Below are 17,840 nucleotides of genomic sequence, written 5' to 3' on the forward strand. Positions count from 1 at the left end.
GCCCAAGCCAGCATGGCCAATGATGAGGGACAATGGGAGTTTAGGTTCAGCAACATCTGGAGGGTCCCAGATTCCCCAGCCCTCCTTTAGAGCTCAAAACAGAGAGAAAGTACTGTGAAAATTATTATTTCAATTGGCATTCTAATGAAAGAGAGAGAAAACACGCGCAAAATGAACCATTATTTTCTTGCTGCACTTTGTACAGCTACCACCACCACTTCTGCCCTGATATTTTGAAAATATAAGTTTGATGATTCTGTATGTCTGTAAAACAAATTCCCACAACAAACTACAATTATAATCTCTAGCTGTGAATGCCACTGATTATAGTACAGCCCATGAACACTCATTGTGTCCCCAAAACCAATTACGTTTGAGATTTTGGAGAAAACATCCAGGTAAAGATCAGTATCATCTACTGCAGGGGTCGGCAAGCTTACCGGACGATGGGCCAGTCCATGCTCTGTCCGTCAGAGGATGGGCCGGAGCGTGTGTGCACACTAGCACTTCCAGGTCGGAGGAGCGCCTGTGCGCATGCGCACACGCTATTTCTGGCACACATCCGGGTCGGAGGATGCTCATGCACACAGGCACCATCAACCCGGAAGTTGTTCCCCGCACTGTTCTGTGCCATGCCGCACTGCACCGTGCCGGTAAGAGTGGGCGGCAGGGGTAGCAGGGGTCGCCATGGGCCGGATAGAGGAGCCCCGTGGGCCGCTACTGGCCCATGGGCCTTAGGTTGCTGACCCCTGATCTACTGTATGTGAAGATAAGAATTTTCCTTCAATATCCAACTTAACTTTTTAAAAATATTTTTATTATGTTTTATTTGTATATGATTTCATCTTATCGTCAACATCCAAATCCGCACCCTATGTGAATTGCTAATGTGAATACAAGCTTTCCAGTTCCAAATGGAAATACTGCTCTGCAAATGTCCAAATGTGAATGGAAATTTATTTTCTAAGTAATCATTCTGCTTTAAAACCTGAAAGTTGGTTTTCTCCAAAACCTCCCTGCAGAAGACTCAAAGGAGGAATGAAAGTTCAGTGAACCAAAGCACCTAAGGCCCCAGGTGAATAGTGCGCATGCGTTTGCTTCATACATACATGCACTGTTGTTGGAGAAGCCATTTTGCTGAGTGCTGTTGACATACCGCTTAAACACTAGAAATTGGAATGTAGTTTAGGAAAGTTCTACATCTGTTATTCTAGTCTGTTAACGGCATACTCTTTTTTAATGTTTGCTTCCCCAAGAAGCCTTTATTTTGTCTTACCTTTAAAATATCTCAAATAATTGAAGTCCATATTTTATTGATATATTGATTTTTTTATTTTTTATTTTTTAAAAGTTTGCTAGGTTGATCTCTTCAGGACCTGAGCATACCACTTCTTCTTTTTCATTCATAAGTGTAATCATACAACCTCTAGGTAAAATGTGAAGTTATCAAGTAAAATATTACAAGCCACAGGCAGCATACAACCCTACAGTCCTCCTTTTCCCAATCTTTCTTGATAGTGGTTAGTGAATGATGACCTCTAATTATTACAGTCGAACAGGAAGACTGACTGATACAATGAACGTATGTTATTATCTGCAAGGACATGGACCTCTGTGGTTTACTTTATCATCACTCAGTGTGTTTACAATAACACAATGTTTGCTCATCTAATTGGCTCTCTCCATATGGTACAATTAAAGGGCAGCTACACTACATCAAAGACTAAATGAAACGGCAGTCAACGAGGGAGAAGGGGCTTCTCAAAGCAAGACAAACATGGTTTTAAACAACCTGCAATTACACAGAAACAGATAAATCACAATTTTAAAGCTTTTGTATTAAATGATGAACTTCAAATATGTTCATCATGTATTAGCACGCAAGCTAAAAATGCATTAAGTATTAGCATTTGGACTCATATTTGCTATTGATGAACAATCTTGCATATTAGTTAACTGGCAATACTCAGTTTACAGTAAATAATATAGGAGTACGTATTGATGTTCAAAATTACTTTGAACTTGCTAAATGCAAATGTGCACTACATGCATCTAAGTTGAGCCATTCATCTTGCCATCTAATTGAGGAAATAACAGGTAGGCCATGCAACTGACAGGTGTTTTGTTTAACAGCACCTGCATGAAAATGCTATTTGGGCTCCCTAAATTCAACCAAATCTAATTAATATTTCGGATTTTGAACCTCAAGGATTGCCAGTGAACAGGATAAGAGTTCAAACATTATTCATCAATTTATTCACTGAATAATTTAGAACAGCAAATATGTTCTAAAGCTGCTGGCAAACAATTCACAACCAGCATGAACATATACAAGTAAGAGATTTTCATTTACACAGATAAATGAAATAGTAAGACTGGAGAAATAACAAAGTATATGCCATAACATATACTTCTACATTGTATTCCCAGAGCTCCCTCCAACTTTTACAGACACTTTGCCTGGTTAGGTTTGTGTCTGCTAAAGTTGTAGGCTAAAAAGCCAATGAACTGACCACAAAAATGGAAAGAACTGAACCTGCAAATTAAGGAGATTACCTGTGCTGCTAGTAAAGGTTGCGTGTCTTCCACTTCAATGACCACATCTCGCCGAGGTGCAGCTGACAGAAGAGTAACTGCAAATCAAACATTCCATGATGATAAGCAACTCATGGGGGGGGGGGGGAATCACACCTGTAAACTTTTTTTTAGTCATAATTCTAGCCTTTATTTCTTTCCAGTTCCTCCTGCTATCTCTCTTTGTCTAGAAAAGTCTAGAGCCTGCACCATATTATCAGCTGCCTGGAGCTCAAACAAACATGTGCACATAAAAATATTCCTGAATATATTGTACTTTTGTGTGGATTTTATTGTACACCACTTTGGGAGAAAATCTTGCCTAAAAAGCAGGGTAGTAAGTCAGGCTTTATGTTGGGGGCGGGGGGGGGGGGCAGAACCAAGTTATCTGTAACGCAATTGGTCAGTTAGTTAAGTATTTTTATTTATTTCCTTGATTAGGGGGGGCAGTTGCTATGCCCATGTAGCCAACAAGGTTATTCCATTTGTACAATGGAATCCCCCCCCCCCAAATCTGTCTCTGGGAGGGGGAGGAGAAGTTCTACTGCCTTACTGTGACAACTTTATTGGATACAACCCACAATAAAGATAGATGGGTTGGATCTAACTGTTAGTCATACGTAGGTCTCACTGAAATTAATGTAAAAAACCAGTAATGACTAACTTCAGCTCTGTTGATTTCAATGGGAATGTAACTGGCTTAGGTTTGAACCAACCCGTTTGCTTTCCACTAGGGAACTGAAAACTATTAACTCCATAACTCAGTGTGAAGAACAATTAATAAGGTGGGACTGGGTCACAGCAGTACCAAGGGTGACATTGCAAAATCATTCGCTAATATTCTTGCTGCTTTCTCAACTTTCTGTCACTATGTGTGAATACTGGGGATGGACTTATCAGTTTTGTTTCAAGAATGTGACAGTTTTGCATGTGTTCATTCATAAGTATATCCTGTCCTGTTTCCACATTAATCTACATTTTTTTAAAAAATCCACACAATAACTTGTTTAAATACATATTTTCTCTCAAAACATGTATTCCCTCAAAGCCATTTCTAAATGCATCCCCCAACATGCAGAGAACTGTACCACAACATCTGAAGAAGTATAAAAACCAAAGGAAAACTGCATTCAGGTCCCCACCAGAAGATATTGGTACAGTCAATTTGTATCAAAATTCATGAATAATGATTTCCTCAAGCATCCCTAGTGAATACTGGTTCTTTAAAAGCGGTACTGCCAGGCGTGCTGAGTCAGTCTAACATCCATGGAAAAAGTTGCCTCTACAACCTTCACAAATGAATGGGAGCTACAGAAAAGTTGGCGTACATTTACTTCAAGAGATTGCATGTTTGCTATGTTTCCTGCAAATTGTGTTGATTGTTACAAGACCTACATCCGAGAAGAAAAATGTCATTATTATGGGAGCTCTACCTTTCATCTGTGGTGCAATGTCGGCTTTCGTCGCATAAGGATCACAGCGAAAACGCTCCAGTGTCCCAATGGTACATTGTCCCACGATAGGTTTACGGCCAAATTGCCTGTGGTCTATCACTTTAATAACTAGTGATGGCGTGTACAATTCCTCTTTGGGCAGTGACTAGTTCAAAACGAAAAAACAGAACACAGTTGCTTAACTTAAAACAAATACAAATACACGCTTCGCAGGATTCCTTTGCTTTCAAAAGAGCTGTACAACCTGCCCTGATTTTGACAACTCTTAAATGTATGTAGGTCTGTACCAAAGTGGGATGTGGGTGGGCCAACTTTAAGAACAAAAGGGATGCCTGGATTGGGGTGCTAAGCTTCCTCACACCCAAAACTTATTTCCATGCAAAGTCTACCCCTGAGTGCTTCCCTTTCAGTGGGGCTTCAGGACTGGATAATGGAATACAGTGGTGCCTCGCAAGACGAAAAGAATCCGTTCCGCGATTCTCTTCGTCTAGCGGTTTTTTCGTCTTGCGAAGCATCCCGATTAGCGGATTAGCGCTATTAGCGGTTTAGCGGCTATTAAAGGCTTAGCGGCTTAGCTGCTAAAAGGCTATTAGCGGCTTAGCGGCTTAGAAAAAAGGGGGGGGAGCGAAAAAACCCCGCAAGACTTGCAAGACGTTTTCGTCTTGCGAAGCAAGCCCATAGGGAAAATCGTCTTGCGAAGCAACTCGAAAATGGAAAACCCTTTCGTCTAGCGGGTTTTCCATCTTGCAAGGCATTCGTCTTGCGGGGCACCACTATAGTTTCATTTTTTTTTCTTGAAGGCACCCACAAGAGAGAGCTTTATACACCCATAGTATAACCTTGAATCAAGCTTGGGAGCAACTAGCAGCCAGTTTGTGAATTTATGCTGCTGTATGTAATCAAGAACAGATGGGAAATCCATTGGGCAAAATGTGCAGCATTCTTCCAGTACGCATGAATGCACATGCACGGGCATGCAAGTGCTATCTGTGCTACGTGAGTTTCCCACCCTCTTAAACAGCCCTTCCCTGGATGAGCATGCAAATATACATCCACATCTAACGTCAGTGCCACTGTGCATGGCCATCCATGTGCAACAACGGCTTTACACAGTGCTTTGCTGCACACAGGACTCTCTAGAAATATTTAAATTACCTCAAAGGTAATTTCCAGGGTGGGTTCATTTACTCAATCAGAGCCACCTCCCTTCATGAGGCTGGGTGATGCGTTTGCCTCAGGCAGCATTCCCGAGGAGGTGTCACCTCGTTCTGCCACCCAGCTTTGCCACTGGTTTCCCTGGCCTCTAGGGACAGAGAGGGACTGGCGGCAAAGCCTGAGTCAGCAAGATGTGTTCCGTCATCCAGCTTTGCTGCCAGGTGGTGGTGGGGAAGATCTTCCCCACCTGGTGGTGTTGTGGGGTTTTGCACCAGCTTATCTTGAAGGAACAGATTCAAAGGCTCACTGGCAGGCAGGAGGGGGGACCCAGAAAGACTCTCCCCCCTATCCGTCCATCAGGGAAGACTCCTTATGGAATTATATCAAAGAGAACAACTACCAGATTTTTAGAAGACATCTGAAAGCAGCCATGTTTAGGGAAGCTTTTAATGTTTGATGCATTACTGTATTTTAATATTTTGTTGGAAGCTGCCCAGAGTGGCTGGGGAGGCCCAGCCAGATGGGTGGGGTATAAATAATAATTATTATTATTATGATTTGCACTCCCATTGCGGGGATGACAGCTGGCTGTTTAGCCTCAGGTGCCAAAACGCCTCAGGCCACCTGATATCCACTGCTATTGCTCTAATATGAGCATACTAATTCAAATTTCCCCCTTTACCAGCACCACAACTGTGCTACAGATCTTCAATAAAAGAGAATTCAGCACCATACCACTGTCATGCAGAGAACAGATCCAGGAAAATTTGGTGTCTTCTTCAGGTTTTTAATCACAACAGATTCTATCATTTCACCTCCACACTCTATAATAAGACTAGGGGAAGTAACAGAAGCCATTTGGTAGCTCTTCATGTTGCGCAGTCCCCAGGCAAGGATCTGTTTCAAGCAAAAAACAAAGCAAACACCGTCAACGTTGCTAAAGGAAAAGATGCTCTGTGCACATCATTGTCCATTTTCAAGTAACAACAACAATACCTCAATAACAGTCCGTTGAACCACGGGTCTGATTCCTTGTGGTACCATATAAAGGTTTGATGCTTTTTTTGAGGGAAGAATTGGAAGGTTGGTTCCACCCTGCTCAAAGATACAAAGAACAGGGTTTCTTAATGTATATAAAGCCTGAGTCATACAGAGCAATCATCTCGTCAAGGTGGCTTTAAGTCTGAAATCAATATATTTGTTTTCTGTTACCTTTTCACTCAGCAAAAGCTCAGCTGCTAAGAGCACATCTCCACAAGCCTTGCCCCCATTCATAACTGGGTACCAGAGAAGTTTCGGACTGATGTCAATATCTGGGTTGAGCTTGACCATAGGACAGCAAGAGGTTCTTCCAAGGAACTCATCTTTGCCCTGCAAAAATGGAAGAATCCAAAATGGTGAATTTGTACCCACCTGCTGTCATTATATAATCAAGAGGAAATCTGGAAAACAGCTGCCACTTACCACTTGGTCACTATCAAAGAGCTCAACAACCACATGAGGAGGGTTTTGTTCTACCGTGTAGGGATCTCCATAGATGTCAATTTCATCAAATATGACTGTTTGATCCCATGTTGGGTTCAATGTTGACCTGATGGTTTCGGTTGTTTTGCTTCGGTGAAGGAATGAAACATGAGCATACGGATCTAAAAAACCACAGGAGAACAGATATGGGTTAGTGATCCATTTTAAAAGACTGACTTTTACATTCCCATTCACACTTTCTTCTATAATTGGCAAACAAAAGTTGATCTGACAAGCTGGGTGTCTGCCAACCCGTGCTGTAGATATGATAGACAATCCAATTTAAAATTATTCTTGTGCATGGTAACCATTCTTTAATACCTTTGTATCTAAGGTACAACACCTAAGGACACATGAACAATAGAGTCATTCCACCTGCAACTTAAACAGTACACCCCACAAACTGAACACACAGATCTGGCCTTATTATGAAGCAAAGGTGAATGATTAAAGAGCTCTAGGCCTCCTATTAGAAATACTTTTAAACCATCAGGGCCTCTGAAGAAGGTACCTGATTATGGGTATTAGCATTTCCTGTACAAATTGTCATTACCCAGTGCCCAGAGCAATGTAAAATGTTAGATGGAGGCCATCCTCACTGACCTCTTAACAAGGGATCTAATTTCATTTAACTTTTTTTAGTCGTTAACAAGAAAAGGTGTTAAATACATTCTTTGAAGAGAGAGGTTTTCAGAGGGTTACGGGAGAAAAAAATGGGATTGGCGAGTGGACATGAAAAAAAATCAAGAGCAACTCCCAAAGCCTTGAACATTTCAATCTAACTGCTGCAGAAAAAAAAAGAATGGACTTGCTTTGGCAGACAAATGTGTCCTTTGGATTTAATAGATCCTAAGTACCTGAAAAGCTGTCTTTATCCAAAGCTATTAGATTTCTTGCTTGATAGATATAACATCGAAGGTGGTAACTGTAGACTCCTTAAAAAGAAAAAGAAACATCAGCTAAATCAGAAGGCTGTAGCAACTTCACCTTTTCAGCTCTAAACTTCAGCATCTCTGTTTCCTCCCATCACTTGACTCTTGGTGTGCTTTCCATGGCCATTCCCCCACCCCACCCCACCTGATTTTGGTGGTCCACAAGCCTTGTTCAAGTGGTTGAAGATGAGAGGTGACATATCCAATGCATTAAATATTCACATTGATTTTTAATTGTATTTTTTATTATTTCTTTAATTTCTTATATACTGCATTGTTTTTCATTTGTTCAATGGAATTCGAATAGTAATGCCATGAAATACAACATATAAGAAATTAAAGAAGCAGTAGAATTAAAAACCATCCAGCACCTAGGACAGCACATTGCAATTGCTACAACACAGAAAAATCATGAAGTGGTTTGCCAAGACCCTCAGCAATTTTCAAGTGGTCCATAGGGAGAAGGTGTCTGAGAATCACTGGCTTAGACTATTGTGCAACCAAAATCATGGCTAAGGTATCTGCTTCTTAACCACATTTTGTAGCCAAGGTTTGTCCAGGCTTGTTACAGGTTGTGATTAAGGATGAGAGTTTAATGGAGAGGCAAAAATAGTTATTAATATTTTGATCATGCAGAGGAAGCTGTATCAGATGATGAAAAGGGTAAGGCCTTTAGAAAACTAGTCACACAGCCAGAACAAAAAGTCTTGCAGCGCCTTAAAGAAATATACAGTCTCAAATCAGGAATTTCACATGAACTTACTGTCAAAGTTGCAAGAGATTATAGGAGTGCTTGCACCGAATATACGTGTTGCTGCTGCCTCTTTGGTCTTCTCAGAAGATTTTTCTCCCTCATCAATGCTTGTATCTGCTCCCTAAGATTATATGCATATTATTATTGTTTCTCATTTATAAAACTTGAACGGAAAGCCCAATTATTGATTCAGATATTCCTGGAAGGAGATGTACCGTAGTTGCTGTTTTAAAAAGTACACTAATATTTATTCACTCATGTGGGTTCAAAAGAGTAATGTAAGGACCCTAAACCAGTCACACCCAGAACACTTCAAAGAAAGGGAGAGGCTGAAATTCACTTCTACAGGCAATTGATTATCATTACTGTGTATCTGAAGAAGTGTGCATGCACACGAAAGCTCATACCAAGAACTAACTTAGTTGGTCTTTAAGGTGCTACTGGAAGGAATTTTTTTGTTTTGATTATCATAGATAGTAAAAATAAGCAATTTCTACTCCTTGATCCCTTCCACCACTCCTGGGTCAATGATGTTAGACAAAAGTTCATCAAAAAACTTCATGAAGAGATGAAAAGTTAAGCCTCATGTTTAACTCCACATATAGTTTGGGAGGAAGAAGACTGAGAGAAGACAGCTTGGGATGATCGTAAGTATTTGTACTTTAAAAAGTCGAAAAACAGAATTCTGGAGGCCCTGCTTTATGCTGAACTTTCTATATTGCTATTACAAGCTGCTGGATGAAAGCTTTATGCCTTCACATAATCCAGCATTTTACGAGGACGTGGGTGGCGCTGTGGGTGGCACGGGTGGCGCCTAGGACTTGCCGATCAGAAGGTCGGCGGTTCGAATCCCCGCGACGGGGTGAGCTCCCGTTGCTTGGTCCCTGCTCCTGCCCACCTAGCAGTTCAAAAGCACGTCAAAGTGCAAGTAGATAAATAGGTGCCGCTCAGGCAGGAAGGTAAACAGCGTTTCCGTGTGCTGCTCTGGTTCGCCAGAAGAGGCTTAGTCATGCTGGCCACATGACCCAGAAGCTGTACGCTGGCTCCCTCGGCCAATAAAGCAAGATGAGTGCCGCAACCCCAGAGTTGGTCACGAATAGACCTAATGGTCAGGGGTCCCTTTACCTTTTTAATCCAGCATTTTACAGCCTCTCCTTATACATTGCTTTCAATTATTCCATCAGGTATGGTTATATATATATATATATATATATATATATACATATACATATACATATACACATACACACACTTCAAACTCTGTCACATTCCTTTTTCTCTCTACAGCAGACAGACTCATCTACAGCATTTTGGCATTCTGCTGAAAACTCTCCCACACAGTCTTAGTCACCGTCAAGTACTACTTAGAATGCAGGAATATAGAAATGTGCCTCATGAAGTCAGACCATTGATTTATCTAACTCAGGGCTTAGCCATACCTTTCACCCTGCTCTTTCCAAGCACAGGCCTGTGCTGTAATGCTCCATATACAAGCCTTTTGCAGGGTTCCCCCCGGGGAAAACCTGCTCTGAATCAGAACAAAGTCAGTTTAGGTTTTCCACGGACTGCTGTTTGCTCTGTTTGAGCTTTAAAGAGCAGGTTTTTGTGGCACACTCGGACATGGGGCTCTAAATCACAGACCGTGCCTGGAAAGAGCAGAGGAAAGGAAAGTGTGGATAAGCCCTCAGGGTTACCTACGCTGAGAGCTCATCCAGACTTGCACTTGAACTGTGCCTAGAAAGTACGAGTCCGAGAAGTTTTCTGCTTATGAACAGTTTTGCCCTTACTCCATCACTTCCCCTGGAAAACTCACTCTTTATCAACAAATTGGAGCAAACATCAATCCAGAGAAAACACAATTGACATTTGCTTTAATTCAGTGGTAAAGATGGGGTTTATCCAGGGGAAAGTGGCAGGGCAAGGGCAATTCTGGGTGAGCCCTAACTGACACTGACTCTCCATGATTTCCAAAGGGGTCTCTTCCAGCCCTACCAGCCAAGGATTGAACCCAGACCCTTTTGTTTGAAAAGCAGGTGTTCTACCACTGAGCTACAGCCCATTCCACTTGATGATTCTCATTTAACTTTGAGATAATAATTAATGCTGAAGTTAAGCGGCATGAACAAGCCAGCAAGTTAAGTTCCTCTTTCTTACAAGAGCTCCTTCAAGCTTAAAGATGGCTGATGAACCACATGTGTCAGAAGGAATCATTTCTCTCCTCCACCGCCTGCGGCGGAAAGTGTCGGAACTGCGCTGCTTCCAGTGAAATTTCCATCCAATCAGTGATGCAAATTCCCATCCTTCTTGATCTTCATAGGGTGTGGTTGCCTAGAAGACAATTGCAAAAACTCAATCTACAATAGCCAGAATGTAGGGTTAATGACAAACTCTGTAATAAATGTATGCCTTATTTTCTGATACACCATTATTTTTCTAAATAAACATGCGCAACGTTCTAGCAAATGCCATTTTACCCTTGATGAAACTGTTTGGTTTGGATCTTTTCTGCGTCTTCGAACCAGCCTTCTTCTTCTATGAGTATGATACATTTTCTCTGCTGCAACCCACGACTTGGGTTTATCGTCAGGGGGAATGGTAATTCCATATTCCCAAGCTAAAATAACACAGATAAAATATACACTGGTTACCATAACAGGATTTTGACTCAGTGACCAATATGGTAGCTGATTTATCAAATTCGTAGCTCTGACAAGCCAAACCACACTAATTCACTACCCCTAATTATTCAAATAACTTATTGTACCATGCTTCTTAACCTTGGTGTAGTTCCTTGGTGTAATTCTATGGGGAAAAAATCACCATTTACCCCAATGTTTTCTGTTCATCTGTGTCTTGTACATTTCCTAGAGGTTATACTGTTTTTCTAAATATTTTGATTAGACTAAAAATCACACCAAAACTAATGTAACTTATTTCTTTGGGGTACAGTGGTGTACGTACTGAATAAGCAAAACCAAATGTGTATTGATGCCCAAATGTGTATTGATGTATGGATGTTTGTGAATGCCTATGGGTCACACTGCAGGACTTCTGATTTGTCCCTAATAGCTGGCACTTCACCCCATGCCATCATGCCAACTCTCCTCCAATTTAAACAGATTTTGCCATGCAGCATGTAGAGGTCTGCATTTCGAGGAACAGAAGTTCAAAGAACAATTTGGAAGGCAGACACAGTTGCCTGGTGTTAGCCCACGGATTAAGAATTTGACACGAGAGGCATTCTGTCCATTCTGACCCTTACCTTTTTCATCCACTGCTCGGTTTATATCGTATATCCAAGCATCATCCTCCCACATCCAACCTGGAGGACAGGTTATTTCACCTGGTGGTGGTGCTTTTTCTCCATTCTTTGAAACAGAAAAGGCAACACACACTTACACACTCCAAGGTAGTGATACTTAAAAAGTAGTAATGACTACACATAACACACATCTAAACTTAATAGGATTTCACACACAAAAATCAAAACAAAATTTTTGGACAACCTTTAAGACTTCAATCTAGTCCACAAAAACTGATGTGGGAATAAATGTAAAATGGTACAAGACTTTTGTTGTTTTGGAGGCATGAGATCAACCAAAGTTGACCCTCAAAAGTAGCCTTGCTGTTTTTACTCTAGGCCTGCACAACTTGGGGCCCACCAAGCCAAATGCCGCACACCAGCCATGAATTTTGGCCTGTCGGGTGCTGGCAATGTCTGTTATTCCAATCCCAGGCATGCATCTAACACAGAAACTATATAGAGCCCCTGTATAGAGCTTTGGCTTGGTGGATCAAAAGGTTGTACCTGTTTTACTGAAATGATGCTGTCCTCTGTAGGAAGTGGGAAGATGCTATGAAATTGTATTTCCACTTCCACTTTGTATGCCTGCTTTAAATTTAGCGGCATGCATTCTGTTTTTATACTGCAATTTGGATTTTAAGTATATTTTGCTGTGAAAACTAACAATCTGCCTTAACTTACATGCATTGCAGCTGTAACCTAAAGAGAGGTTATTGAAATTAAACACATTGGCTCATCAAAAGTGTGATCCTCACCACATCTGTAAAAGCATCTTCAGCTGCTTTCCATTCCCCTCCAGGATAGCGGCTTTCATTTTGATACACTTCATCAGCAAACTCAGTGTGACCAGCATCTGCTTCCGTCAGCAAGCTGTGAAACCAGAAGCAGACCTTCCAACTATTGTTAGGTGCCAAAAGATGTTCACTGGACACATTGCACTGACAGAATCATGCTGTGCCCACCTGTCAAAGTGACTCACTGGGGTTCGGGAATTCAGGATCTGACCTATCAGCCAGATCCATTTCCCAGAGTCCCACAACCACTTAGGAACCACTTATTCACGAGCAGCTGCCACAGAGCTAGAAGAACGTTCAAACAAGCCACGTGGTCCCATGTGGGTAAGTGCCATGTGATCAGACCTTTTATTTTTTCTTCCAGATGCCAGGATTTGAAGCCAGTTTGACACCCTGATTAAGTGAGAACTTTTACGTAGCTTTGACTGCAGTAAACATTGCTGCCAATGAAATGCTTACAGGTTAATGCAGGGAGAGGCAAAAATTGTTTCCAGGAAGAGAGGGAAAGGCAGCATGTGTTCTTATGGCTTATTATGGTGGCTTATCATAGTTAAGAGCATATTTTCAGCTAGGAATGGAAGAATCTGCCAATTAAAGGTGGGGAGGGGGCTTACTGGTTTGTGTGTTCTTGTTTTTATTGTGTATTGTGTGTTTTTATTTTTTATTTTTATGTTGTGAACCACCTTGAGATCTGTGTATGAAGGGCTGTATCCAAACAGTAATAGTAATAAATAATAATAATAGTAATATAGTAATAATAGTAATAAATAATTATTTGCTTCTCACATTTTCTCGTATTTTTTTCTAGTCCTAAATTCAGTTCCCTACATTTGGCAGCAATTTGCAATTTTCTTGTTCAACGTTTTAGTGTGAATTTCTCCTGAGAAACACTTTTTTAAATGCACTTCTGCAAGCACTTTCCCCTTATATAATGCATTGTGTACGGCATTTTCACACATATTTATTTTTATGCACATTTTCCTCCAATTCTTGCATATTTTTGTAAACACTGGCTAGTTGGAGAACTGTAGTGCAGAAGTTGGATGTGTGTGCATATGTGTGTTTCAGAAAGTGGGGGTTTGACAGATTCAGTTTTAATTGCATATTGAATCAAATTTCTCCTTCATTTGTAGCCAGTGAAAACTCTGACATAGTTTTTTTCATTTTACAGTCTTGATCCTTTGGGCTGTGTTATAGGAGAGCTTTAGGAGAAGAGGCTGACAGATCTAACACCCTTGTAGGCCACATCTGGGTATTTTAGATAATAATAATAATCCCAATTTTTATAGGGACCACAACATGTGGTGAGGAGGGGAGGTTTAATCCTTACCTTCTCAACTGTGATCCCACTAGAAACAAGCCCTCATGCTGCAATTAGCATAGGGTGTCTGTGGAATCTGTATTAGGATTTTCTATTGTTAATTGCAGCACAGCTAATTGCTAAGAACAACAATTAACACAACATATGGTCAGGTCCACAGATTACCAGGGTGGCAGTCATGGAGAAAGTGGACTGTGTTGGAGTCTACCTAAGGGTGTTAGCTGATTGGGGTTGCCAATGTGACCCGGGCCAATGCTAACCACTCTGGTACAGTGGTACCTCGGGTTACAGACGCTTCAGGTTACAGACTCTGCTAACCCAGAAATAGTGCTTCAGGTTAAGAACTTTGCTTCAGGATGAGAACAGAAATCGTGCTCCAGCACCGCAGCAGCAGCAGGAGGCCCCATTAGCTAAAGTGGTGCTTCAGGTTAAGAACAGTTTCAGGTTAAGTACGGACCTCCGGAACGAATTAAGTACTTAACCCGAGGTACCACTGTAAAGACTTTATTTGGGGGGAAATGATGTTTCTCTGCATGGCTGGGCTTGGTCCAAACCACGTTGGCAGTTTGTGAATAGTCTCACTAGGTAGGAATCAGTGGCAACATTTTAAAATATTTTGAAATCACGAAGCTATTCCAAAGTGCTGAAATGCATAGTTGCAATCTGGAAACTATTATTCCTTTCCTGTCTCCTAGGCATCGTCTAGATAAAGAAATGGAGGAAGAAGGCAATTAAGCAGGCTGCCAGGAATCATTTGTGGCACTGAATTTACAATGAGCTATAAATGATCTGCAGCCAGTACTGTAAACTGTTTCTTCCATGGTACAGTGGATCACATTATTCTATAAAGCACATTATCACTGATGTAGCACACTCTTTTTTTAAAAAAAAAAATAATTTTTTATTAATTTTCCAAACATGTATTATACACCAACGACAAAACAAAACAAAACATACACACAAATAAACATGTATAATTTCATAAACTCATTTTCCTTCACCTTGTTTCCCGGACTTCCCCATATGATGTAGCACACTCTTATTAATATATGCCTTTCAAAAACACACACAAAATAAACACATATATGCAATGTTATAAAAAATAATACTACAACAGAGGAAAACACCTCATACCAAAGATACTCAGCTATTTATAGCAGGGATCAAAAAGAGCCTACAACTGTTCTATACTGCCATCTGTTGGCCAAAATACAGTTTGTAGATTATTTTCCGCCCATTGAAAGGCTGCTTCTTATTACCTCAACCTGTCTTTCCATCAGGCTTCCCTTTCCTTTGAAATAGCATTTGAGAGGCACTTCAATGCGAATGAACATTCCGGACAGCATAGATTTCCCAAATTGTGCCACGAATTGGATTGGAGCAAATTTCACCTCAGATGGGGAAAGCATCTTAAGGCTGTAATCTTGCACTCCAATCGCCACCATCCTCATAATGGTTTATTACAGAAGATTTATTCTTTACACCTCAGAGGTTCAAATCCCTACTCAGCCACAGAGTATCACCGGGTCATCTTAGGCTAGTCGCCATTCCTAATTTGCAGGGTAGTTGTGAGCATAAAAGAGAGGAACGATGAGCTCCTTGAAATTCGGGGAGTGGGATATTATTAATAAATATTTTGCTCCAAGCACTGATTAGAGTTTGATTGCCACAAGGTCATTGAGAAAGCCTCGCATATCAAAGCTACTTCCAACCTGATGAGGAACCACTGCGTCAGACAAGAATGTATTCTGTATGGAGCAGGCATAGGCAAACTTGGCCCTCCAGATGTTTTGGGACTACAATTCCCATCATCCCTGACCACTGGTCCTGTTAGCTAGGCATCATGGGAGTTGTAGTCCCAAAACATTTGGAGGGCCGAGTTTGCCTATGCTGGGTATGGAGCATAGTTTGAGTGTGCTTTACACTTTGTTTAAAGAGGAAGGGTGGGACACAACCAGGAAGTATGAAACATCTGTCCAGACTAACTGTGTAAAAGCTTGTTAAAATGCTGTTCCTCTTTTTTAAATGGACTATAAAATAGTGACACATCCTGTAATGTAGCACAGACTGCCTTGCCTGCCAAAAGATGTCAGTAAAGTTATATTAACAAAATTACCAGCGTGGACATATCCAAAGACAGGACTAACTCCACTGTTACTCATGACAACTATAAACATCTTCACTTGGGAGTTCCTAATGGAGCTGTTTTGTACTGAAACTTGGCATTTTATTGCCTCCCTCTCTTTTCGCAAGAGTTTTGAAATATCCTTAGTGGGAAATTACATAAGCCCCTCCCTTTGTCTTATTTTAGAGGAATCCGAACAAAAAAACTGACCTTCTTTCAGGATCAATGAACCAGTCATCTTTCCAGTCCCATCCTTTGGGAGGCAGAAAGTACTCTCTTTTCAGTTTTATTTTTCCTGTGACATCGGAAAACTTGTGGCGGCCAACGAGTCCAGAAGTTCCCCACTTCCCAAACATAAGTGCCTGGTTTTCATACTGTCAAAAAAGTAAAATAAAATAAAAAATAAAGCAACTGCATGGACTGCAGAAAAAAGTTTTATAAATTAAATACGGTATCTATCTCCCTGAATATGTATATATGTATATATGAACAGTATACGAAGCCTTCTGCTCAGTTAGACAACTGATTCCTCTGGGCAGCACTGCCTACACCAGGCTAACATTTTTTGGCACATTTGAAATTTTGAGGGAGTGCCTTTAAAATAGTCTGAAAAGAGGCGGTATACCCACAATGCCAATTACAGCACCAAAGGAACCACAGATGATAAAAGTGATACAAAAGTCTCTTCTCTTTGACGGGACTGCTGGGGCAAAGGTTCTCATGTACATCTGATCTGGCATCTTAGGGCACAAACCCTTGGGACGCTCTCCTCTGCACACACCTGTAAAATGAGTGGGAGCTGCACCAGCAGAATTGAAATGGGTGCGCTTTTTGCATGACTCCCATTCATTTCAATGGTGCTTGTGCAGGAGAACTTCCTGGTGGACTGTACCATTACAATTCTTTGGGGAAGATGCAATAGATAAATAAATAAATAAATTCAAATCCCTGGGACCTTATCTTAAATAGTAATCTTTACTGCACATACCATTTCAGCAAAGACGCTAAATGTTCCTTCTGCGAAGCTATTAAACTTCTTTTCTACTGCACTCAAGCCAAGCCAAAAACTAATTCGCAACTGTGCGGGTATTTTGTTGCCGTTGTTTTTGTCCTGTGGATACTAAACAAAACACACACATACACAAAAGCGGTTACTTTCCGATGTGTCAGAAGGACTAACAAAAGATATACAATAGAAATATTTGTAGTCTGTGCCCCAGTGACAGCTTATTGGCATGTATGTTCCTGGCCAACATTTTCCTGTGCCAGAGGTTACTTCATAATGGTAGGAAAACTTAAGGTGTTGAAAATTCAGCAGTGTCCCCAAAGCAACTTTTAAATAGAGCAGTTTCCCTACATTTAGGAGACAATCACAGCCAGATTGTTAATTCTTTTCCTGTTATTCCGTTCTTGGCTCTTATCTAATAATGTGTTTACTCCTGCCTATTTCTGAGAACTTGGCAGTACCAGTCGTTAGTATTTCCTCGCCATAAGTGGTCTGAAAAGCAATTGTGTGATGTGATGTTTGCATGAGTGTATCCACCACTACAGATAGCAGAGAAGCATTTCCTGCTCTCCAAATTACAATCGTAGGCACGCCTTAATCTTACCCTGGACTTTTAGAATGTGGAGTGTAAAAAAGCCCTTTCCGAGGAGCCACACCTCGTGTATCCAAGTGGGTTGCTTTTCTGAGAGGGAGCCCTGACTACATACAAGAGGTCAACCCCAAAAGAAATGACTCACACAAAGGTGGGCAGCCATATGTTGGGGATGCCCCAGCTCTGGATTTCCTGCACTGGGCAGGAGGTTGGAACAGATAAGCCTATTCTGTGACTCTGCGCAGAGCTACAGCAGGCAGTCTTCATGAGAGGAGATAGGAATGAATGAATGCAGTACCAGTTAA

General features: G+C 41.1%; 1 protein-coding gene across 3 annotated transcripts in view; it reads right to left on the reverse strand.

Annotated features, from left to right (window-relative positions):
- MYOF (myoferlin) overlaps nucleotides 1-17,840 on the reverse strand; it is a 78,579-nt gene that overhangs the window by 18,274 nt on the left and 42,465 nt on the right. For 2 of the 3 annotated variants that reach the window (XM_077930441.1, XM_028729777.2), the window contains 14 exons: nucleotides 16,926-17,057; nucleotides 16,148-16,311; nucleotides 12,453-12,567; nucleotides 11,656-11,761; nucleotides 10,868-11,007; nucleotides 10,548-10,721; nucleotides 8,403-8,514; nucleotides 7,565-7,642; nucleotides 6,648-6,829; nucleotides 6,396-6,554; nucleotides 6,180-6,278; nucleotides 5,919-6,080; nucleotides 4,008-4,173; nucleotides 2,557-2,633 (listed from right to left, as the gene is read on the reverse strand). In XM_077930441.1, coding sequence (XP_077786567.1) covers nucleotides 2,557-2,633; nucleotides 4,008-4,173; nucleotides 5,919-6,080; nucleotides 6,180-6,278; nucleotides 6,396-6,554; nucleotides 6,648-6,829; nucleotides 7,565-7,642; nucleotides 8,403-8,514; nucleotides 10,548-10,721; nucleotides 10,868-11,007; nucleotides 11,656-11,761; nucleotides 12,453-12,567; nucleotides 16,148-16,311; nucleotides 16,926-17,057 — 1,866 coding nt within the window. Of the gene's footprint in view, nucleotides 1-1,109; nucleotides 1,167-2,556; nucleotides 2,634-4,007; nucleotides 4,174-5,918; nucleotides 6,081-6,179; nucleotides 6,279-6,395; nucleotides 6,555-6,647; nucleotides 6,830-7,564; nucleotides 7,643-8,402; nucleotides 8,515-10,547; nucleotides 10,722-10,867; nucleotides 11,008-11,655; nucleotides 11,762-12,452; nucleotides 12,568-16,147; nucleotides 16,312-16,925; nucleotides 17,058-17,840 lie in introns of all 3 variants that reach the window. The other variant, XM_077930440.1, reaches the window with a different exon arrangement.

Source organism: Podarcis muralis, chromosome 6 (assembly GCF_964188315.1).
Source record: "Podarcis muralis chromosome 6, rPodMur119.hap1.1, whole genome shotgun sequence".
NCBI lineage: Eukaryota > Metazoa > Chordata > Lepidosauria > Squamata > Lacertidae > Podarcis > Podarcis muralis.